The sequence below is a fragment of the Chanos chanos genome, chromosome 5, assembly GCF_902362185.1.
Source record: "Chanos chanos chromosome 5, fChaCha1.1, whole genome shotgun sequence".
Lineage (NCBI taxonomy): Eukaryota > Metazoa > Chordata > Actinopteri > Gonorynchiformes > Chanidae > Chanos > Chanos chanos.
This window is the reverse complement of record NC_044499.1, coordinates 34,728,654-34,754,581: the sequence shown is the minus strand read 5'-3', so window position 1 is coordinate 34,754,581 and position 25,928 is coordinate 34,728,654. Positions and strand designations below refer to the sequence as shown.

General features: G+C 40.1%; 2 protein-coding genes across 2 annotated transcripts; both read right to left on the bottom strand.

Moving 5' to 3' along the window:
* Positions 1–912: 912 nt before the first annotated feature.
* rsl24d1 (ribosomal L24 domain containing 1) lies at positions 913–3,928 on the bottom strand. The gene is made up of 6 exons (XM_030773599.1): positions 3,783–3,928; positions 3,025–3,138; positions 2,854–2,926; positions 2,706–2,769; positions 1,536–1,621; positions 913–1,310 (listed from the first exon to the last, which is right to left on the bottom strand). Exons 1-6 carry the CDS (start codon positions 3,861–3,863, stop codon positions 1,243–1,245), a joined length of 486 nt encoding a protein of 161 aa, XP_030629459.1. The 5' UTR covers positions 3,864–3,928; the 3' UTR covers positions 913–1,242.
* Positions 3,929–7,008: 3,080 nt separating this feature from the next.
* Positions 7,009–25,928, bottom strand: prtgb (protogenin homolog b (Gallus gallus)). The gene is made up of 19 exons (XM_030774905.1): positions 25,862–25,928; positions 24,376–24,678; positions 19,691–19,835; positions 19,162–19,295; positions 18,740–19,036; positions 18,467–18,626; positions 17,618–17,865; positions 15,911–16,075; positions 15,302–15,610; positions 13,153–13,338; positions 10,436–10,531; positions 9,873–10,059; positions 9,403–9,530; positions 9,052–9,228; positions 8,580–8,762; positions 7,989–8,152; positions 7,773–7,880; positions 7,535–7,651; positions 7,009–7,347 (listed from the first exon to the last, which is right to left on the bottom strand). Exons 1-19 carry the CDS (start codon positions 25,926–25,928, stop codon positions 7,009–7,011), a joined length of 3,513 nt encoding a protein of 1,170 aa, XP_030630765.1.

Here is a 25,928-nt window from a genome sequence, read left to right as displayed (position 1 = left end):
ATAGCTAAAATTAGAGAAAAGCAGGCTGTCAAAGACAATAAAAATAAAATTCCACATGGCTTTGACTTTTGGCTAAGGGTTACTCAGAGTATTTGGGTAACATTTTAAATCAATAGTCTTGATGATATGGTTTTAAAACTTTGTATCAGCAGGTACTTATGAGTCCACAGCAAAATAAATACATGATTTATCTCCCACTTTATGTGTGCAACTAAGGTTTGTATTTCAAAATGTGCCATTTTATCAAAATAAAACTGTTAATTAATGAGTCACTTCACCGTTTCTCATTTTTGAGTCTAATTTGTTCTATGCGAATAGCAATTTTTACAGACATTACTGCATTATGCCTTTTTTTTACAATGCTTTTGGTCACAGAACTAGAGATGAGAGGGACATAAGATGCTACAACTTAGTAAAGGCATCACTGTTCTGAGTAACTTTTTCACTTAAGCAGTATAATTTGGTACTATCAGACACCTGGCCTTGGCCTGTTTGGAGTTATCATCTCCTTTCTCCCCTCTAAGGAACCAACAGTCATGGACTTCAATACTTTTCAACAAATCTCCAATTAGTCTGAAAAGAAAATCTAAAACTGACTGGAGTGGGAGAAAAGATGAAAGATTCTAAAATTAACCTATTAACCAAATGAACACCACAGTAAAAACATAAATTATGATATGCCTATGCAGAATACATATTTCTCAACGGAAGGCCACTACCCATCAGACAGCTAAAGAGCTCTGTGGTCAAGATGCTAGCACTATTGTTTAACAGAGTAACTACACAGAGGGCACAAAATTCAGTAAGAGGCATGAAATAGAAGAGGATTTCACCTCCGAAAGACCACGGAGAGACTATTTTTATATCTAGTTACATGCTGTTCACGTATTTTTATAGCTGCACAATCTTATATTCAGGGACAGCAACGTATTTATTTTGGTATTTTACAAAACTTGTGATGTACTACTGAATACATAAAAGAGGAGAAATTAACTGCACAAGAGAAGACCACAGCAGATTTCCAAACAATTCTTTAGTAACAATGCTGATGTGACATTAGCTTCTAAGTCACACATATTGTTGAATGTCCTCAGCTCTGAGTCAGAGGCAAAACCAGGTTTGGATTCACTGATGAATGGGGCTGATGTTTTGAATGGAGGCAACCCTCTTGGTGAAACAAATGCAACGCTCCTTACAACTCCACTGAAATAAAATCTTATCGCCACCATTAAAGTTCCACAATTAGTCTTGCATTTCCACATCCTCTTGTAATTTCTGCACCATCTTCTCTTCCAGCTGTTTGGGTTTGCCTGTGTGGAAAGGAGATAAGTTAGTGTGGATCTCTACATTAATAAACCCTACATCACTATATACAGTGTACACAATGTACCTCTTATTTCCTCTCCTTCCCTCTGAGAAAAACATAAATAATTACAGCCACATACACACTCAGAGAAGACTAGCTAAACTAAACTTGCTGTATAACTAAAGCTCCTCTATTGTTCTCAGCTACACAAGTGGTGTGTCGTCCTTACCAGCATTTGGTGCTCTGATGAGGTGAATGTTTTTCTTTACTTCGCTGATGGCCTCCTCCTTCTCCAATTCTTTTCCCTTCTTCAGTCTGTGTGAACACACAAGAGTCAATCATCTCCTCCAAGAAAACCACCACACCATCATAATACCATAACACAATAAACAAATATGCTATACTGCAAATAGCGAACTAACAATTCTGTCATTTTAAGAATTATGTTATGACTAGCAAAACACTGTATAGCACTTGCAGACACCTTCTGCAATAGCAGCCTTAGATCTCACAATGACACTCTAAACTCTACCCCTACTCTAGAACTTTCAGTTTAACAGTAAGAAAAACTAGAGGGAAATATGAATCTGCTCGGTTACAGGTCTACTTCATCTTATTAAAGCAACCCTAATTTAACTCAGGTGCACCAAGGATGACAATACAAATTCCAACAGGTTCCTGCACTGTGGGATGATCAATCTCAAAACAAGAAACAAACTGTGTGCAGCTTAGAATTACACTAAGGGACAACAGGGATGGACAAAAACACACATAACTATGGTTTTGAGCATCCTTTCGAATATGGTCAAGACTTTTAAACAATGATGGGTGTATATCACCACCTTCTGAAAATTGTAAGAGAATCAATTGAAAATGATTACATATGGCCAGTGGTAATTTTGAAAGAGGTAGATGTTACTTTATACTTCAAAGTATGTTTATGACAACAATATTCTGGGAAGTATTCTCTGTGCAGTCTGAGCCTTTATGTAAGGGTGACAAGAAATAAATCTTTACTTGCGCAAAGTTCAAAATATACATTTATGTTTGAAGTAATAAAAACCACAGAGTAAACATTTTCTAGTTTTGTCATTACATGAAAACATAATATTTGTGAAGCAAACCCCACAATACTACAGTAATATTCTCTATATGCACATATTTTTCACAATACACAAGTGCAGTAATGACATTTTTCTTAAAATTGTGGATGATGGCAAGTTTCAAATCTGCAGGAAATCCACACTGAAATGTACAAAAGTTGTATATAAAAATGCACTGGCAAAAACAAAATACAGATAGCCTGCTTCATTTAATACCAACACTCCGTAATTCTAGGCTGAATTGTGTATGCAATTTAAACTGAAATATAGACATCCTGATCTGATTTCATTCTCACCTGTTCATGATAAACCGAGCCTGTCGCTTCTGCTTTATTTCTTCCACTCTCTTCATTGCTTCCACTGAAAAAGAGAAGGCAGTGTAAACATCTAGACTTGGTCTTTAGGTTGCTCCAAAAATGACCACCATGGGCAACAAACGCCTACCTGTCTTGTTCCAGAGCTCCCTCTGGTATTTGACTGGAATACTTCTGCGTTTCTCAAACTCCAAAGAGTTATCCTGTCATAGCAGACAAAAGAGTCATACACGCTGTCTAAACCGTTCCTTCAAAAACAACTTCACTAAACACGTATTAGAAGTATTGCGATTTTACTCACGACTGTTAACTCCTTGCCAGACGCTTTCCTGAAAGCTTTGGTCCATCTGGTCTTTCTAGGATTCCGCTTCTTCTTGAAGTTTTTATGACATTTTGACTTACAAAACCGGAAGACCTAAACGAATTAAAGAAATTTCAAAGACTCAACTTTCATTAACAGATACTCAAAGCGATTTAGATTCTACAGGGAAAACTGTTATTCGCTGACCGCTCTGGATAGCAGAACATGGACGAAGTAACAACGTGAACCAATTCGAGATCGTTAGGCTTCGAGTGAGTGCACACAACCAACCATCAATGATCAATAGTTTGCACATTTAATAACTTACAGAACACACTACACAACGTTGTCATAACTCTTCACTAAATATCTAAAAGATGTAATGGAGACGAATAATCTCAAATTTAAGTGGATTAAGTTGTTTCGGGCTAAATCAATCAGGCAGCTAATGGCTACCTAGCGAATATTTACATGAGACGGGATGGTTGTTGGCTAGGCAGCTAGAACATATTTTGACAAATGGCTGCTTTTTCGCACAACAGCGACTATATTTAAACACAAACCATCCGACGTCTTAAAAAACGTCAAAATCAATCTTTTCGATGACCTCAAGATTATGCTTTCGGCACACTTCAGCAATCAAGATATAGCTGAGAGACGTGTGTTAGCTTTCTATATGCTACCTGCTAGCCAAGTTTTACACGATGGCAAATATGGAAGTAACTAAACGGTTCAATTTAAATAACACAAGCTCATACCTTGCAGTCGTTGCGAACGAACATCATCCCATGCCCGGGATAGATGGGTCCGGAACAAAAGTAACACTTTTCAATACGCATTTTGTCCCAATATATTTGTTATTATTTGTCCATGCGTTTTCACCACATGCATGGACGCAGTAAAGAGGACGACACAAACACGTCACTTCCGATTAACCTCGCTCGGTGCCTTTTTACAAGATTTTTTTTCCGCACTGATCTCACGTCAGTTTTGCGCTTAACCAAAGTCGGTGAACGTGTGCATATGGGTGGAACGAGCGCGCCCTAGGTCAGGGTGAAACAGCAAAATCAACTAGGGGCGTGCCAGCTAGCGGTTTATCCTCACGTAGTTCATACCGCCTCCTAGTGTATTGGAATGTGTAGAGACGATTCGCAGGGTGAGGATGCCTCTTATATTATGCCATAAAAATGGACTTAAAAAAGTTAGAAACACTTGAAAATGGACGGAGGAGGCTAATCCTCTTACATCGAGTCAAAAACACGTAAAGATATTTCTTTTTAAAAATCTTTTATTTAAATTGTGCAATGTTTTGACCACCTATAGATGTATTATGGCATCAGACTTTTAGAGTATGCCATTTTGTTGAATGTGTGGCATTTCTCAAGACATCTGTCAACACTCTGAGGGAACTGAGATGGTAATAAAGACAACACAGACAAACACATTAAGTACATACTTAAATAAGAAAAGGAGGTGGTGCATTCAAAATTCGTAACAGATGCTTGTCTTTCATCTGCTACTGGTAAAGAATACCCCTGAGTATCATAACATATGATCCACATTCTTTTCACAACTACTGCAAGGGCGAAAACTATAATCAGAATAGGTCGTTTCTTAGAACCAAAGGGCCACGTCCCTTATTTGGTATGCTTCAATTACAGAAAAACAAAATAAAAATAAGAACAAAAAACAATATATAAACAACATTAAAAAAAAAAAAAAACAAGGACAAAAATATCAGACAATCTACAGACTAACTAAAAAAGCCCTCATATTAATTCAGTGTCCCTGATTAGTCTGTACAATACAACATATCTTCACTTTTTCAGAGAAGTTTCTTCAGCATTTTTTGGCTTATTACATCCAATATTTATTAAGAATTTCACTTGAAAATTATTTTCCAGAAATATGAATATGGCATAGTAGTCAAAACATGCTGCAGCTTCATGAGAATAAAAAGGAAAGTCTACTCAATACACTAGGGTGACCATGAATATCTTTGGTATAGATTGTTTACTTTCAAAATCTATAGAAACTGATTTTGTTGCACCTCATTCAAAGGGTGGTCTCTAAACTCCTTGACCAAAAACGCCATCCCAACCCAAGATGTGAAATGTTGATAAATGCATTGGTACACCCACTAGCTGTGGCAACATACACTCAAGATGTTATTTCTAAAAGTGGCAAATTATTTTTCAGTCATACCTTTGGCTATATGTCAAGTCTTTGGTGTGATATTAAGATCATACTGCATAACAACACTCCAAGGATTATCCGCATCTTCCTGTCCAACCCAATACATGAGGTAAGCAACTCTTTGGATAATAGCATTTGTCACCACTACTTGTTAGCTACATTCTACAAAAGTAAAGGTGGTAAATTAAACTGAATACTCATCTAATAGATGAGTAGAAAAGCTAACTTGAAATAATGTTTTGGCTACAGTGACAGAATGAAAGATAAAACTGCATTTGTTGTGGCACTTACAAATATACAGAAATATATAGTATATCCCTTTGGAGGTAACAGTATTTTTTTTCTTTTTTTGGCATCACTCTAAAACTCAGTAGCATTTGTTCATTCAATCTTTGGATTTGGAGTTTCCCACACACATATATATGTTTATCATTCAAGATGACCCTCCCACGTTAAGGCCATTGTTTAAAGCTATTAAGGTTTGATGAACTGAAAACCTCAGTACATCCATTTTTGGTTATTTCTCATTTCTCATCTAGAAACGAGGAAACAAAAACGATAACCAAAGCATACTGAAACTGAAACCTTCCACTTTTGAGAAGAAACGCAATTCAAACTGAATTCTCAAACTGTGTTCAATAACACAAATAATGTTGGGAAGAAATTTAAAATATTTTTAAAGCTAACTTAAATAAAATGCACTAGCAAGCATCATATTTAGCTGTGACTCCCGGTCATAAGGACAAATACACAGCTTTCGGTTCAAAAGAGGTAGTACATCAAAAAAAAGAGAAAGCGCTATGAAAAGAAAAGATCCACAATATAACATTTAAGAACTGCACAATAAATCCCATTTGAGGTAAAATTGAGGTGGCTGGAACTTTTTTTTTAAAGACTTCCACACTTATATCTCCAGCATTAATTTGGGGTAGACTGTAAATGGAGACTGGTCTAAGCTAGCGTAGTGTTTGCCATAAACACTTTGATTACAAACCTGAGGTACAAACGATTAACTTGTGAGAAAATGAAATGTCTGTAACATGACAATCCCTTATTTCCATCCATAGAATTAATCATAACAAGACAAAAATTTCAACATTCAAATAATTTCAGCGAAGCACTAACTTTTTTGTCAGTAAGTGCTGTAACAGAACGAATGCTGGTATACATGAAGTAAGCTGAGGTAGATAATCTGTAAAGAGGTTATCCCAATCTTCATCACTCCTGCAAAAATCGTTTTGAAAAATAGGAAACTATAAACTTCATGTAAAAACTTCACATTAAGGATATTCTTCGTGGACATTCATCATTTGTTGAAAAGAGAACAAACAGTACAAGCAAGGACTAAAAGGGAAGACATTCATTAGCAAATGATTCCTGAAAGAGGTTTGGGTCCAAAGCCCTCTCTTGGAATCCTTAGAAATCTCTATCGCTCCACTTGAGCAGGTAAGGTAAAGGGACAAGTAGGAGAACAAAGGAAGGTTTTGGGGAATGTGCTCCTGAACGAGTGCTGTAAGCACACCCCAAGAAAGCTTTTGGCAAATATCATCACCCTGAAGTGAATTTAAGACACAGCTTTTTTTTTTTTTTTGGCACAATGAACTGACCACTCTTTGATGCTTGGTCTCGTTTAAACATGGTATCCTGAGAAAAAGAGGGGGTATTTAGGTCAGGCAGCCTTTACTTCATTCACCACCCATCACTCTATTGAGATGAATAGCTAGGCTGTAGGAGCCCTGCTGCTGCCTTCTAATGGGAGGGTAGTCTGGCCTGGGACACATCTCCAGCTCACATGGAAAGACTGAGGGCAGTGCTTGGCTGCTCCTGACTGCAAGTTGCCTTGACATGGAGGTGGATGTCATGACTCGTTGGCACCGGAAAATCTTTGGAGCACTTTTTGCCACTGGAAAGAGGTGGCTGAGGATGACTATTGGGGTCGCTCATCTCATCCTGGGAATAATTGCCAGAGTCGCTGGTTTCACGGCTGACTTCGCTGCTGTTGGAGGTCTCGGAAACGCAAAGAGGCCCACAGAGTATCGGCTTACTGGCCACAGCTGCTGCCGCAACACCACGCTCATCTTCATACCGCAGCTCTGTCCTGCCAGTCTTATAAAAGCTCGCTCTCCCCTACATCCAGGGAGGAGAGAAGATAGAGGGAAGGAGGGAAATGTAGAGATTTTCAGATGAACTTCTATTCAGAATATAATCTATTCAAATACAAACAGCTTGTTACAATCTATTTGAAAGCACTATTCCAATTTTCATAATTATTTTGTGGCAAAATCATGTCCAGCAGTATTCCTTAAACAGTTACCAGGCCTTTCTTTGAGGTATGTTTCTCCACACTGCCAAAAAACTGCCATTTCCTTTTCTTGTTTTTACCGCAACCAATGATTGGGCCAGCAGTGTTTATCATCAGCTCAGTCCCTCCCTAAAACAGACACGAGGGATTCAAAAATCGAAAATGTAGTTTCAGTCAGGCTCAAGTATGGTTACCTGCAGATGCTACCTTCAGTTGCTTTAACTAAAATCCAGTATGTTCACCATCTTACCTTTGTGTCAATAAACTGGGGTTCCATCATTGGCACCAGGACCTCCGCACGCTCCGCTTGATGTCCGTTGGGCAATGACGGAGCAGTACGTGTAACATCAGCAGCATTCTGTCCAATCATCTTTGAGCTTGAGGACGTCCTACTGAACATAACAGAGTCGGGTCAATAAGCTGAAAGCTGTGTAAAGAAATTGCCACTCTCTTTACATTGTCTCACAGAGAAAGCTTTACCATGGCCGTCACATTTTGAGACATACCTTCCTCTGGTCTTGTTGATGAGGATGAAGACACAGATGCAGATACAGGCAAGGGCAATACACACACCAACAATGATTCCTGTCATAGACTTCTCATCTATATTGTAGAGCCCATCTGAGAAAACTGAGAACAAAACAATCCGAGAAATGTTGTTATATCCCTTGATTTCATTTTCTTTGTTGTACCGCACTAAGACTCAAGGACACAGCATAACAAACATAAATGTAAACAACAAAACAACATATATGTAAAATAAGAAAAGTGGAGGGGTCTGGTTGGTCAGGTCTGTCTAGTGTGAGAGTTTTGTTTTGATGATAGAGGGGACAGTGCTTATCTCCTCAAGAAAAAAAAATACTCAGAGATACAATCCTGTTATTCGCTTTATGGGTCATAACCCAATAGTTAGACAAATGATTGTTTTTGCTCATGTTCAAACAAGAAGATTGAAAGAGGAGGATGATCTAAAACATTACTGTGTCTTCCTCCAAACATTGTCATATAAATTGTCCAGTGAGAGTCCGAGAGATGCTAGGCTGTGATCTACACATACCTGTGGTCTCAGATAGGCCGTCCGTGTGTCGCGGGTTTTTGCCCTGGTGAGTTCTGCTGCGCTGCACTGGTAATTCTACTATGCTGGAGAAAGGACCATCTCCTGCCTGGTTGGAAGCAGAGATCTTCACCAAATAGGTGTTCCCTGGAACCAGCCTTTCCAGCAAGGCCATGGTGTTGCCCCCTATTAAAAAGGAGATACAGAAAGCCAAATCAGTGGACATGAGGATTGTAGCATTTTCATAGTCATGGGATTGCATTGTCATTGTCATTGTCATAGGAGAATTACTCTTCTTCCGTCACAATGACAGCACCATTCATATTACACATGTACACAGACTATACAACAGTCCTACTTTTTTGACCAGGTCATCTCCTACCAGATGGACAGACAATCTGTAGGAGTTACACTGTGATGTAATGGGCCAGCTTTGGGCTAAGAGACCTATTTGTTTTTGACATGCTCTCTTTACCTTCTCTCTGCAGAACCTGCCACTCTCCAGCCAGCCAGGCTCTCTGAGAAGCATACAAGATGGTATAGTGGGTCACTGTGACTGTGCCGTCCGGCAGCTCTGGTTGCCTCCAGGAGACAAGTGCTGTGTCATCCTCAATCAGGGTCACTCTCACAGCCAGTGGTGGTGTAGAGGGAGCTGGAGAAGGAAAGAAGTGTACACACACATACACACAGACACACACACACACACACACACACACACACATGCAAACACATAAATTTAAGGCCCGTGTATGTCTAGAGATCAAAACTAGAAATGACAAGAGACAAAAACATACAGAGACAGTGTGCTTCATTGTATTGCTTTTACCTTCCAGAAGTGTTCTCTGATAAACAGGAGCGCTCCATGGGCTAGACATCTGATCCATGTGAAGACGAACTGCAAACTCATACCGCGTGTTGGACCTCAGCCCCTGAACCATCACCTTCTGGTTAGTACTGCAGAGAGGTGCATATGGCAGGAAAAATATTAGTTATATATGACATTAGCTGGGCAGAGCAGCAGCATTAGCCATGTATAAGCTAACAATCCACTCAGTGTGCTTGTCAAACCTACAGATTTTCTATTCTGCCATTTGTAGCCAGTGAAATGTAGGAAGAAGTTCAAGTGCAGTAAAGTTGTATTAATGATGTCTGAAAACAGTTTAAAGTAAAAGCTAAAGGTAAGGTTGCTCTATAATTAATGCCCCAAAATGGATGGTCCAAAGCATTTGATTCTCAGTGTGAAAATATATGAATAATATTCCACCATGCAGCAGTTTTAAGTCTGTGTGAACTGACGTGTGTAGAAAGCGGACGGCAGAGGCGTTGAACAGTTGAGCAGGGATGTAACGGATGGTGTAGTTGACAGGTTTTCCAGAGACGAAAGCTGGACGGCCCCAGGTCAGTCTGATCACAGATGAGCTGTTGGTCTGAGCATGGACGTGGTCAGGAGAAGGGAGAGTGGCCAGCCTGCGGTTCTGTGTGGCTGAAGAAAAAAACATTTATCATTTGTAAATTATACAACTAAAAAATCTCTGGTTTGAACAGACTGAAATGATAATATGTTCCCTGGCAGTCTATATCACAACTACTAAATCTCAGTGAAATGGCAATAACCTCTGGATTATGAATTTGAAATTGGCTCTAGAAGTAACATCGATGTTTAAGAACCTAAACCTATAGTGTTAATCCACTGAAGGAATTGAAAAATACTGATATGTAATTCCTTACTGATAATAAAATTAGCCCTTGCCCTGAATGAGTAGTTTGTCAGTGGGGTAAAATTTATCATGAGGAAAATATTGGAGAACAACAATAACACCCAGAGAGAAAGATAATAAAATGCTCATAAGCGTCCTTACAGGGGCAGGCAGGGGTGATGACAGTCTGGTGAGCCTGGTACCCATCTCCATGAGAGCTGACTGCCCAGAGCTTCATGTGGTACTTCTTTCTCGGCCCTGAAAAAGAACACATGGAGGAATCTCCCGGTAAGGCTCAGGATCCCATAAATGTGCTTGGATATATCTCCTTTAAAACACCTGGACAAATGAAACCGAATTTAAGATGTCACAGGCCCTCTGAGTCTCGCATTTAAAATGACACCACTTTGTCTGTAAGACAATGAGGAGCACAGATTTTTTTTTCATGCTCTTTAGAAATTCATAAAATGGACAATGATGGCAGGACAGTTGACTGTAGGAGTTCTGTTCTTTGGTTAATGCTGGTCATCTATATAAATGTCTCTCTACCAACGCAAATTCATCATCCTGACGATAATAGCCATCAGAGCCCTGGTCAACAGACTAATGAAAAGCTGGAAAAAAAGATGGAAAATTTCAACCTCTACATAAATTTCAGACAGAGAGTTAAAGTGAAAGCTGTGAGTGTAAAACTAAGTTTAGGATATCTAAATCATTTTTACACATGAAAGTTTAACTTAAACCTTCAAGTCTAGATACTCAGATTGAACCAGTTCTAAGTCAGTTCAAATCAGTCTGCACTGAACAGTCTGTGATTTTGTTTTTGGGTATCTTTGGTTACTTTCTCCACTGCATACATGATCTGTGCAGCAGTCAAGGACTTGCTCCTTAACCTCGTGGTGTGTAGTACCACATATGGCCACTAGAGAAGGCTGTGTGGTTGAAGCTGATGCAGTGAGTACTGAGTGAGGCAGACAGCTGAGGCTGTGATTATTTCAGGTCATTCTCAAAGGTTCACTTCAGCAGGAGGAGAGAAGCTCGTATTTCAGTTCAATTCAATCAGAAAAAATAACAATGAACAATAAGTGTCTGATAATAGATCAAAGTAATGACACAAGAGTTTCTTAAAATCTATACAGATACAACATCACCATGAAGTGCAGCAATCTCAGTGAGTTTGTTTTGGCTTATGGTTGTGAACTTAAAAGTAGGGTAACCCCTCATATTATAGCTTAGGTATAATTTCATATTTATCCAGCATTTATCTGGACTGCAGACAAGACACAACAGTACAAAATATAAACTTCCAGCCAAGGACCACAATACAACAAAAATTAGTAAGTTATCCCAGCTGGTTTCTAAGTTGTACATCACATCTCTTTGTATAACACTGGAAAGGTCTAGAGTGCTAGACCATTGTGAATGTGACCATGGTCTGTGAGTGCTGAGGGTGGTGGGTGGAGTCAGGCTGGGGGCCAGTCTAGAGGTGGACTAAAGACAATGGGTGGTAGCAGGGGGATGGGGGTTTAAGGGTTGAGGCTCAGAGGTCAAAGTCCCAGGCACTGTTCAGCTGCTGGGATGCCTGTCTCTTGGGAGTGAGGACTTGTGACCTCTTAGGTCTGAGGGTCAAGGCAAGATAAAACTTCACATTCATGCACATGCAAAAAGAGTTAGGAACCATGAACTGCTTCAGAAAACACATCCTGACATGCCTGAAGCACTTTTAAGTATAGCAGAAACACAATAAAAAAGACAAAAAACACAGCCCTAAAAAATAACTTCTCAAACTATAAGGGAGCTCAGCATGTTTTTTTTCCCCCAAACAAATAAACAACTATGATACCCTACAGAATAAATAACCTGGAAGCTTGGAGATACAGGTCAGAAGTAGAAAAATTGTGCATAGTTCCCCTGATGTGTGTGTGTGTGTGTGTGTATGTGAGCATAGTAGTTTTCCACCCTCTGTAGTATATTAAAATTGTAACATTAAAAAAAATAATAATGTACTATTTACATCTATTTGGGTTGGTACATACGCGTCACCTCGCTAACCTGATTTAATTGCCTGATTTTAGTCAGACACAAGATGACACTGACAACGTGGGCTCATGCCTGCTTTGTTACCCATCTGTTTGTCCACCTTGACCATCAGTCCAGCTCTGACCAATCCTGTGAGCTTTTGAGAGGGGCAGAGTGTCCAGTTGGACAAAGAGAGTGAGGGAGGGGGGGAGGGGCAGGGTCTCACGCACTTCAGCTTGACCTGGGACCCTCGGTACAATAGCGGGCCGCGGCGGCGCAAGGAGAGACGGATGGGAAAAAACTGAGGGGGAGACATCTGGGCTGTGACTTCTGACCTTCGTGGGGTTCTGAGACACAAGCACAATGCTGTGGTCGAGCTGAATTGGGTGATGGGGGGGACTCCAGCAGATGAAAGGGGGCTGAGACATATTGATAAGGGAGTGGACCAATTACTTTAAAGGTGAAAGATTAGTTAATATGCAAATCCTCTGATAGGCCGTTAAAGTTAAGGTCATTTGAGGTTCTGAATGAAAAAATAAAGCTGACTGGAGACAAAATGAAAAAATGCGTCACCCAAATGGGATACAGAAATACTGAACAGATGATTAGGCATTTTCTGTAATCTCAAACAAGGACATTATAAACAACAAAATAGCTCATAATCCTAGGGACCAATTTAAAAATCTAGTCAAAATAATGAAGTTACGCTTTTCAAACAATTCCTGAGTGGTCTGACCCAATGCTATCTTTCAAAAATATCACAGCACTTTAATTCATTCATTAACGCTGTGTAAAACAATTATTTTGACCAGTGGCTTTCTTGAGTATCTGAAAGATCTTAAAATCCTGAGATCACTCACCTAGACCAGTGATGGAGTACTGATGGTCCTGCCCACTGATCTGGATTGGAGAACCCTCAGGATGGTCATCTTCATAATAAGAGAGATGGTAGCCCTGGATGACTGCATCGCTTGGTGATGGATGCCAGCGTACAGTGACAGAGGTACAGTTAAGAGGCTCCAGCTGCAGAGCTGGGGCTGGTGGCACTACACACACACACACACACACACACACACACACACAAATCAGAGAAATCAGTATGAGGATTAGACTTTTCCATCAGTGGCGTTCAACAGTTCAGTGGCTGAGAAAAAAACAGCTGGTGTATGGACATATTACAGATAAATAAGGTATTAAATTGGGATTGGATGCATCTTACAGCAGAAGACATCAGAATAATTGCGTGTGACAATGTACCCAATATTTTTCTAATGTGCTATCATGCTTTGAGATTTAGACAATGCCGCTCAGTTGATTCCCCAGTGCTGGGGTTTCAAAACACATTATTTCTGTCTGGTTAGTCTGGAGCTTTCACTTAGACAATTAAATTCAGAGCACTCTATTGAGGAACAGCTGCTAATGGTGCTGCCAGACATGGGGACATGCTAAGTTGTATAATGTCAAATAATACACTTCTTTGCCAATAAATGGATGAGGAAAAAACAGGACATGGTGTTTCCTCTAAAGCAGAATCTGGAAGGAGAATCAATAGAAACTCATCTATAAAAGACAACTCTATAAGCAAAGGAGTCAATGGTAAACAAATAACACACATTTCAACCAAGCATCCAAAACCAGTAACACACTACCCATCATTGATTCAATCGGTTTCAATTAGTCACACATAGTGAGTTCATTAGAGACCTGTCCCTTGCTGAGCCTAACCCATGTGACAAATAGCTCAGACTTAGTTTAAACAAATTCCACTTCAACAGATAAATCAATCCATTTTTTAAAAGCATGACTGTTTGATTGCACGTGTGTAATGCTGACAAATGTTCTGTTGAGTATATCTGCTTTGCATCTTCTATAATTGCAGGGCATTACCATAAGATAAATGTCTGACATATTTTCTATTGTTGGTTGACTTCAACACAAGCGGCCCATCACATGTAAGACCCTTTAGCCCTATGCAATCAACTCCTGATTCTCTGTCCTGCTATTAACACAGCTCTCAGCCCTTTAGCTCTATTCTCTCACGCTGCCTATAGAGACAGATCCACTGTCTCCTCCTTTAAGGAGTCTGACCATCAGGGACACAACCAACGCTACATGCATTTGCAGGCTTTTTGCAGTTTTAAAGGTTTCAAACGTTTTATTTTTGACAGAGTGGAGATACGGCATGGGGCCTCTCTGTCTTCCTCTTAACATGCTAACCGAGCTCTATTCTTCCTCTCTCTTTCTCCTCACAGCCGCAGGGATCTCTTCTTCATGACCCGTGACTAAGGCCAGCCCTCCGCCTCACCCTGACAGCTCAGGTCAAGGGTCAGTGGGTAACAAACGTAATGCTTCAACAATGCTGGCCTATCCAAATGGCTGCCACAGTCTGAGATGGCTATTCCGTTTACACCACACTGGTCTCTAACAAATTTGTCCCCGAAATAACAGCTTTTCTAAACAAGAGATGACTTATTAGCCATAACATAAAGCGTTAGTCAAAACACTGAGGGTGTGAAGATTTTAACTACTATAACAGTAACTTTATGGCCACAGAAGCATATCACAAATCAAAACACAAAGTAAACCAAGTCATTCATCCGATGGACTGATATGGCTAATTAAAATCTGCTGTTGTCTGTTTCATACTGGTGTAGCCCTGACTCAAGTCTTTAGCAGAGGCACCTCCACATACATGAAATCCTGTGCTACTTCTAATACACCCCAGTGATAGACTTGAGCTATGAAACTTCCACACTTTCATAGAAATAACAGTGTAGTCTCTAATTGTGGTGAGCAAAACACATAGCTGTCTTATTTGTCACACATGAAATCAAATAGAAGGGAGAAAATCACAAACATCCAAAAACACTTCAATCAGTAGTGAACCAATTCCTAACAATCTGCACTGAGTAAATTATAGTCCCTCTTTGCTAGGGGTAGTCCAGAAAACCGACATCTGAGAAAAGACTAGAGCTTAATTTCACAGAGTTAACTGCTCTCTTCTCTCACCGATGGCAGAGGAAGTCTTGGGTGTTCGGTGAGAGCTCCAGGCAGATGGCTGGCTCCAACCAACACGGGTAGAGGCAGCAAGACGCATAAGGTAGATGGTGTCGGGCTGTAGGTCCTGCAAGAGGTGACTGGTGGTGTTCATGCCAGGCAGTTCCACTGAGGTGACGTGTTCGTTGGAGGCCGTACGGTAGGAGAGGCGGTAGGCAGAGACACGCCCGCGGCTCAGCTTAGAGGGAAGAGGCTGCCACGAGACCAGGATGTCCGTGGGGCTGCGGCTAATTAGGCTGAGCTCAGGGGTTCGGAGTGGTACTAAAGCCAAACACAAAATGAAAAGCAAAATGACAAACAAACGCTTGGACATTAAGTCTTTCTTATTTCATCAAATTGAACATATCAGCAGAAAAGTAGTGCTAGTCTCACTGACTTTGACTATAGCTACTACATGAGGGAAAGACTTAAGGAATATTCAAATAACTGGACATCCCAAATGGGGAAAAATGGAGGAGAAAACAGACTTCACGTCTGTGACTCAAAGGGAAAAAAAGTGATACTGCCATACTTTAGAAGGATGAGAACACTGGAGATGACTGGATTGATAGCTGTACTCACCGTCCTCCAGCGTGCTCTGGCTGACTTGTTCAGACATGCGGCTGGCTCCCATAGGCATATAGGCCACAATGTAAAAGGTGTAGTTCCGCGCAGGCTCCAAATCATCCACAATATGGCTTGTTGTGTCGTTCCCAATTACAGCCTGATACTCTTCATTGTTCAAACCTGGGTTCACAACGATTTTCATTTCATTAAAAGAAACTGGCAGGTTTTTAAGGTTATTTTTATGCAGCTACTAAAACATGAAAATTATATTATCATGAACATGAACATATCCAAGCATACAACATAACGAATAATGCTGCTTCACAGTTCTACCTTAAGATGCTCATGTCTTTGATGGCTGTCATGGAAATGAGTTCAGTGTGACATTGCATATGGAGAGGCTGCTAAAAAGGCAGCTTACTGAAGTGTACAACTGCACTGTATTGGACAAAGACAGCCTATACCGAAAGATGATCTGTTTGTTTAGGACTGATTCCACTTAGGCCACTTATTCTGCTACCCAAATCCTAACAAACAATGCTCCGAATGCAAAACAGAGACACATTCCACTTGAAATTCCCTTCATTCCTGCCTCCTGGGCTTCCTGAGAGACAACACAGATAAGTAGGCTGTTACTTTATGGATAATACGTTCTGACAAAGTCTTGTCTTCGGGGCACACCATTTTGGAGTGAAGGTTAAGTTTAGGGATGGAGAAGGCATAGGTTAATGTTAGACTACTCAGAGTTGACACATAAGTTTCCCAGTTTAGTTCAGTCTGGCCTCAGGACAATTTCATTCCATAGAGCTCTGAAGTGGTATGAAGATTAGCCAGAGGAAATTAGACCACATTTTAAAAAGAGAAGTTACATATCTTCTAAAGATTGGACACAGTCAAAACACAATGGTGCTGTTGATCATCATCACCAGTCACAAAGAGTGAAGACTAAATGATGATAGAAAGTGAAGCATATTTGGCCACATTCAGAACTGGTTTGATGTAAGTGAAGGACTGACTACCTGATTACACTGAAGTGACATCTCAGGGAGTATTTATAATTAAGGACAACACCCCACAATGAGGGCAACAGCAGTGCCATTTTATGTAACAGTTTGATTCTACACCTTGAAATATATACTATCCCTGCAGGGTATTCTGTGCCTTTAAGATGAGCTTGTGTCACCATGAGTGGACAATAGCAGGTCTGCCCTGTTCTTCTCCCCTGACCCCTCTATGGCAACAACAGATGGCCAATATCCCAGAAAGTCTCACATCCGAGGGGGGATTTTCTTAATGCTGTCCTTTACAATGTGCCACTTTATCTCTCTTTTTATACTTACAGCTGTATAATTCACATCAATCAAACTATGTAACAGATCTCTCCAAATGTGTATCATGACTACATTGAAAACTGCAGCATATCTCCAGAGAAGGTATGCAATACATCATGACAATACACATCCATACTGCATAGTAATAACCCACTGGTAGTAACAAATATATCTAGCAAATATGTGGAAAAAATATATTAGTATAATGGGAATATAATAAGACAATATGATCATAGTGTACCAATGTTATAATCACAATGAATTACAGTTGCTGTGTGTACATACATGCATTACACACATAAGATATAAAATACCGCTCAGTACTGGATCTGACACTATAATAAACACAATTCCAGTTAGACATTTTTCTCTCCCTTATTTTATGTCTCACCCTCTGCCTTCATGTAGTGGATTGAGTAGGCGATGACTTTGTCAGCGTTGTACTGCGGCCTCTCCCAGGCCAGCAAGATGGCGGAGCTGGAGATGGTCTCAGCACGGACGTTCCGGGGTGCGCTGGGACGGTCTTCAGACATGACCACGATCAGTCGCGCCAATGACAACACAGAACCCTGAGAATTCTCCGCCTGGCACTGGTACATGGCATCATCCTCAGGCATGATCTGGGTGATCACCAGTTTGCTGGTGGATGAGAAGGAAAAAAATGAGGTGATAAACCATTTACAGCTCAGCTTTTAACAGCTGTGATATGTGCTAAGAACCTATTTGGTAATCAATTCAATCTTTCTTGTCCAATCACAAGTTATCTAGAAAGTGACGTTGGGGGATTGGGCTTCAGACAAACTACATTTACACTGATGTTAGGAAGAGATAGAGAAAGTAATAGATGTTATTTAATAGTACTGTCTATGAGAAAGATTCAGTTTCAACATGGAGATCCAGCCATTTTGTTTGATGAACCAAAAGACTGGGTGATGCAGGTGTGGCTATGCACATGCTCCAGACTTAGGCCTAAATGTGGCTAACATTCCAAGTGATTTACATCAGCACTTCTGAAGATATGTCAAAGTCAATATTTTAAGCTATAACGTCAAATGAAAAACAGAATTGTGAAACGAGATGAGTGAAACAAATCAATGAAATTCAATTTGGCAATACCAAACATGTAAAATACTTCAAATGAAAAACAATTTCAAGTAACACTGACCAAAACTTTATGTTTACCAGTCAGAGAACACCTGGAAATCTTGAGCTTTAAATAAATAAAACTCGAGGAATATACCTGTTGTACATCTTGATGCGGCCATTGGAGCACATCTCCTCTCCGTTCTTCAGCCAGGTAATGCGTGGAGTGGGAAGTCCCTCTGCCTGGCAGCTAAAACGGGCAGTTCCAGCTCTGGGGCGGGTCTGGCTCTCTGGCTTCTCCACTATGGAAGGAGGCACTGCAAGAGACATATTCCAGGTGTAAATGAACAGGTATGGTTCCTGCCACGAAACACTAGTGCCCTTATTTTGTCCTTTTTAACTTTATGCAGGTAAGTAAGGCGATACTTGCCTAATACAGTGAGGTTGGCAGCAGCAATGGTGAAGTTGCGTGTGCGTGGGGTGGTGGCTCTGCAGAGATACACTCCACTGTGCTCTGGCTTCACATCAGAGATCACTAGGTTCCCGCTGCCCAACACGCGGGCATTAAACACATCGATGGGCTTTGAGTCTGCTCGACTCCACGATACCAGTGGGCGGGGGTTGCCCGTAGCAATACATTCGAGGACAACACTCTGGTGCAAGGACGCAGTGATGTTCTGAGGGCCAGCTACAATCTGGGGCCTCTGGAGAGGCCTGGGAGCCAGTGCTATAAAGAGGAAGAGTCAGTATAAATGTCAGTGAACCTGTAACTGAGTGCTACATACAAAATTTAGATAGTTCCATCTTGTAATACTCAGACACATACACAAACACACATACACAAACACACACCTGGCATGACGGACAGCATGGCCTCCTTGCTTTTGAGACGATTTGCAATGTTGGTTGCCACACAGCGGTAGTTTCCTGCATCTTCCGGTTTTACCTCGCGGATCTGAAGCACTCCATTTGGCAACACTGTGATTCTGGAAACAAGGAACCAAATAACTGGTGCTATGTGGTGGAGAGTTTGTCTGTGACAGGTCCATGGCACTGTTACAACAATGCTCAGAACGCCATATCTCAGACAAAACAAAGGATGATGAAATACGCATAAACATAGCTAGACGGAATCTTCCTAATTGTGTGCTACCATGAATTACTGAGACCTTCAGAACCATAGGCAAAAATTTCTGCGCAAACAAAATGAACTAGTTCCAGTTTTTCATCAATCACAAGCTTCATTACTGCATGCCCTCAGTGTTTCGGTTCTTATCTACAGTCACAGGTTTTAATATATTCAAACCTATTCTTCATATTCATGAACAGTTTGTGACCACCTTTTGTCTTTTTGTTTAGCTTAAATGACCAGCGGTGGTACCTTTCAGTCTCCAGAGGTAGTGCACTTTGGTTGAGCTCCCATGTGATGATGGCAGCAGGGACAGCAGTGACACTGCAGCTGAACCTGGCCACTGAGCCCTCACTGACCACCACAGGAGATGGCTGCGTCACAAAGGATGAGATACCTGACAAAAAAGGATAAAAAAAAGGATATCTGGGTTTAGGTTAGGCTATACATATGACATCTATGATGTTACCTTGAATAATGCCAGTGGTAGCCATTTATCTATACTATAACAGTATGAGTTAGTGATATGTGTGGAAATTATGACTGTTGCTGAATAGAATGATACTCACAGTCCACACCCCATTCGAGCTGACTTTCTCATTGTTTGAATTGTTTGTGACAAATCAGCATCTCTTGAACAATATTAGCTATTAAGCTTTTGATTTTGATACAACAAAACATGAACATCTAACCACAGAATCACTGGACCGGTATCACACAGTTACAAACCTCGCTAACATTACAGTCTTCACAGCAGGGAAATACTTTCTAATGTCATAAATAGTATCTCAGCTCTCACTTATTCTTCAGACTGTAATAACAGCACTTACGGCCTCAAAATAGAAAATCCATTATTTTCATAACTTTCATTATAAATAAAATAAGGTAACTAAATCCATTGTGCATTGAACTTTCAGTATTGCTGTGAGCACTGATGGACCGGCCCTTTGCCATGATCTTGTCTATGGATAGCCTTAGTTTACCTAAGGCCAAGGAGCATGGTAGCCAATACCGGACAGCTGGTTGAATCAATGGATCAATGAAGGAATGACAGTGAATGATGACCAGACATAGATCAACCGTGATCAATAATCTCCCTATTTGCTGGTCTTCTCGAAGGAGTGTCTGTGAATAGCTTTGTTAAGTATGAAAAATAATGAAAGAGAGCAAATCCACAAACCAAGGCCTCAGTGTCACGGCATTCTGCTAACCTTTTCATTAAATTATGGTAAACAACCTTTAATTTAGATGTAGGTAGTATTTTGTCTTCTCTGTGCTCTTTAAGGATAAACATCAATGATAAACCGTGGGCACTCTGGGCCATGAACACTGTAGTATGTTGTGGCTATACCTATGACTCAGTGTGTCAGTTTTAGGCAAACAAACAACAAAGTGAAAGCCTGTGACACCATGTATACATGAATTAAATTTAACAGACAACTAAAACAGTAACTGTTACATTACATTACTGTAATGTTGCTTTTGTAACACAACCACTGGTGACTAAATACAAGTCCATACTTAAAATTTAATCTTGATCAGTACTTTTCAGACCCACCGTAGAGTGAAACATGCTATGCCTCCCCGAAAACCTATTAATGACAGGTTCCTATCATTTCCAGATAAATAAATTTTTGCAAAAAATACCAAATTCAATTGCTTCTCATAACAACGTACTTTGTTTACAGCTGCCATTGAATTAAGCCACTAATTTCACCCAAAAGCCACGGAGGTTATCTGCTGGCCCTACATCCTCTGTTACCCTCACCCACACAGAGTCCGGTCAGGGGGCTGTTAAAGGAAATCAATGACAGTTCATCTCCTAGTGAACAATCCCTCATGTAAATCATGGTCTAGGGAGACTGCAAATTTAAAATCCTTTTATTTACGTGTGAGGCTTAATTATATCCAAATGACATACAAATAACCACAGGTTCTTTTTTTCCACATCAGATAGACAAGCCATTTTCTTGCCTTTGTCAATATTCACTTTGGAACTGGACTGGAAAGAGCAACAAGCCCTTTGATTTAAAAAGAAAAAACTCTTCAGAGTAATGCTTAACCTAAGCAAGTGAAAACAAAGACTAGAACTGGGCGTGATTTTTATCCCAGACTAGGATTAGTTGATCTGATTATCCAGCTGTGCGACTGGCAGAGTGAAAAATACAGCTGTTTCATTTAAACACTTCAAAGAGTAAAGTGTAAGCTGGGCTGGACACATTATTAATGCAACTGATTGCTATCTTCTCTTCAGCTATCAGGACCAAAGTCCAGTGGTCTTGGTCAAATCCAAGCCAACAGCTGGAACTCACTGAAACTTTAATACAATTCCCTGCCTTTATGGACATCAAAGTGTCCGACCCAAGCAAAAAAACTGGAAAATAAGAATAAAACTTACAATCATACTTCTATATATATATAAGTTTTCTCCAAAGTCTGTCTAAAATAAAATTTTGTAAGAGTAATAAAGCTGCAGGCATGTTGGTGAAAACCTACGTATACTGTAGTAAAAAAAAAAAAAAACACAAACCATACAAGTATGATAACCATCATCCCAATTATAATGAGGAGACATCCCCCATCTTAAATCTGGCCTTTTAAGCTCTTCCTTCATGACCAGCAGGCCAGTCCACTAGGGTCAGAAAGGTCGTAAAGAACAGATCAATGCCTAGGTCAAACAGCACAAAGGTTTCCTTCCAAGGGCCAGGGGTCACCTTAGTCCGCCTGTCCACCTAATTTCAACAGAGACTGGGGAAAGCCTGATCGAAGCCAGTTAGGATATCACCAAAAGCTGTGTTTATACAGTATAATATTCTACACAATGTAGAACGCTGCTATGATATTTGTATTTTAAAGAGGATAAGTCATATAAGGTAATTCAGACTAAAGCCTCAAGAGCAGGGAAAACTGGGCAGAGCCCTGCACTGGCCACAAGTCAAGACATAAACCATGGAGACCAGACAAGCTCTGCTAGGTACATTACAAAGAACCCTGTAATCTTATTAAAGGCAAAGTCTGTCAGAATTCCTGGTGTTTGTTAAAGAAGTCATACATACTTATGTATACATACTTATGTATATTAAGATGATGACATTAAGAAATGTGTGAAATGGCTTTTGTTCCTTCTTAAACTCCTTGCCATACAGCAAGAAAAATCTCAAGATTCCACTGTTTTGTTGTCATGTTTGAGTAATAATTTCAGTTAAGAGGACTGCTTTTCAAAATTGTCTAACTATCATGTCATGCTCTTCCAATCCTTGCATCCATTATTTTGAAAATCAATAGGCCCTGATCTACCAGCCTGAAATCAAGATTTTAGCTCAGAGAAATTTTCTGTCCACAAAATCATACATTCTCCATTCCACTACAAGCACATAAGATTTTAAGATCTTTCCACAAACCCAAAGGTTTTTACAAACAATGTAAAGCCTCGACAGCCCTGGAGAAAATGGAAATGAGCGAGAAGATTTTGTGCATCCATCACTGGACAGCAGGCGAACAAGGCCAATGGCAGCCCAGTGGTCAACGGTCTGGTGTGACAAAGCCGGTCCCATGATCCCTCTGACCTCTTAGCCTCTCCCATGGGCTCCTAGACAGATGGGGAGCCAAACCGGCCTACAGGCAGACCCCTGCACCCAAAATCCAACCCCCCATGAGGTTACCCTGGAAACCAAAATTTTAACCCTAGAATGTTGATATTTGATTAGGCTATATCTCTCTGCAGTTCCTCTCTTTTTCTTTGCTTCACAGTTCAACAGACACCATCAGATGAAAGCAGCTAAAACACAAAAAGCTTTATAATAAGTTGGCAATGAACTGTGACATTTGGAACATGTGTTTATTTACCTTCAATGATGGATTTTCTGTAAATTAGCATTAATTCAATTAAAAATGCAAAAAACAAACATGCAACCCATCCCAAAACGTTAAAACACACAAAAAATATTCTGTCCACTTTAGGAGTGAAAACAATGCTTCTTAGTAAACTTGAACTTTATAAGTAAAGCACTGAGGCTATAAATGTTAAGTCACAGTTAATATCGTAACCACAGTGCGTCACTCTGGCTAAATCCATAATCTGGATAGTTACACAGACAGTGTAACTTATAAAATAACATACCAAAATATAAAAATAGAGGCCAACTCAAACTCTTTGTCATGGCCAATACTGGCCTGGCTGAATAGGCACAGCTGGGCTGTCCATAGCTCCAAGGCCAAACAAATGCTCCGCAGTCTCTGTTCTTCAGAGGGGCCAGTCAGGGCCACAGTGGACAAAGGAGGCCAGAGAGAATGGCCTTTTGGGGGATTCCACTGTGCAGCCAACCAGAAAACAATAGCACTGAGCAGAGAAGCGTTCACAATGACACTGCAAATCCACCCACGTAAATGTAAGGGACGGCACAGATGAAAGGGTGATTTAGAATGTGTATCTGTGGGAGAGTGTGGCCTTAAATGTTTGTGCTAAAGAATATGAAGATTTCCTCTCTCTTCCTCTCTCTGTCCTTTCCTTTCATACATATACTCTTCTTCAGGTAGCTGAATTTTTATTATCTTCTGGATAGACTCTCTGTCAAGGTTTAACTGTCCTTTAAAAACAAGCTTGTAAACTCCATACATTTGTATGGTGTCTAGAGCTGATGAAAATCACTCCACTGCCATCTAGGTAGAAAGTTTGTTTGTAACAAACTAAAACAAAATTTGCTTTTAAAGTTTATAAAAAAAAAACAAGTCACATTTCACCTTTCCCCAAAAACAACTGAAAATTGTCTTGAATTCAAGTAATCAAGGATATCCATTTTTATTCAGGAGGGACGAATAATGTACGGAAAGGTCGTCCGCACATGCCTAGTGATAATGATTGTGTATTACTTCTATGAAAACCTTTACAGTTTGGTAACATACTTACTTGCCCTGATCAGATCTTACTCCATACTTACTTGAGATTGTTAGTCGTGATCTTTGGCTTAGGATGGCTCCATACTTGTTCTTGACGAGACACTGGTAAAAGCCATCATCTGATTGGGCTTCACTCACACTCCACACATTCGATATGTACAGCGAGCCATTAGAAAGGAACTGGATGTGCTCATTTTCTGAAAGTTTAGCTCCATTTCTCAGCCAGCTGATACTAATAGGTGGCTCTCCTTGAGCCAGGCAGTCCAGCAAAACATTGTCATTTGGTAAGACAGTTACATGACTGGGCTCAGAGATGAATGACAGCTCACTAAAACATAAAACACCTGTACAGTAGAGACAAAAAGAGGAGACTCAGCATTAGTTAAGATGGTCACCAGTATGGACTTCAGTACACTCAACAAAGGATAAGTCTCTTGATGCCTAGTTTCGTACACCATTAGCAAGTCATCAGCAACTTAGAGACTCCAGAGTCAAATCTACATTCAGTCAAAGCTGGACATCAGGAAAAGTTAAAATGTATAAATTAATGGTCTGAAATAATTTGGGGTTGGTGTAACAGTTGGTGTAAGTTAAGTAATACACAGAAACAAGCCACAGTGGCTACATCCATGCTGCCATGGTAAAGAGAAAAAAAATAAATCCTTTAAAAGAGGACAGAAACACTCTTAAAGGTTCCTTGGGCTCGAGACAAAATAATACAGATGTCTGCATATCAGAATTCTTATTGTTCCTTAGTACCTTGTTTTAAACGGTTCAACCTTTAGAAATGATCTTACATTTTTCTATTTTTGATGTGATAACATTTGTACATGTACACATGTATGGTATTAAAATGTGTAAGACTGTCCTATTTCTCAGGGTGCATAAATAAAGCGCTAATATAAATTCTACAGTGACAAATTCGACATCCGCTAGTAATCTTCCAAAACATATCCCTCATCTGATCAAAGCGAGAGCATTTTCAAACGAGGAAACGTGGTTAATCTCAATATTACTGGCCTTGCGCACCACTACTAGACACCACTGTCAGATCTAAAACAGTCGATTTAATAACTTTCAAGTGTCTTTACAATAATTCAGACAATCTCAACTAAGACGCATGTTACTGTTGAACGCACAGAGCAACCAACGTATCACGACGTGAAATAAAGTACGAAAACAAAACTTATACTGACAACATCGCATCCAAGACTATGGTACGTTAACGGGTCCTTACGTGATAAGCGCGGTACCGGACAGCGCTCAAGAACGGACGACTCAAACGTGGGTGCCGCTGACATTTAAACTCTAACATTACAATTTACTTTGAATAAAAAGCACTAATTCGCTGACACTAGTGTTTATCTAAATCTATATCACATTCTATAAATGTTCAAATTAGATACTGCTTTCTTGATTGAGTATCACATCCGGTCACCAACTGGAGACATCCTGTGGTCACCTCTAAGAGACGAACGTGACACCATGTAAAACGACTGTAAACGGTGAAATAAAAGATAATCTTACCTGAAAATGACTGAAACCAAATAAAAATCAGCCAAAGCTGAATAACTCTCCTTTTAAAAAACGCCAT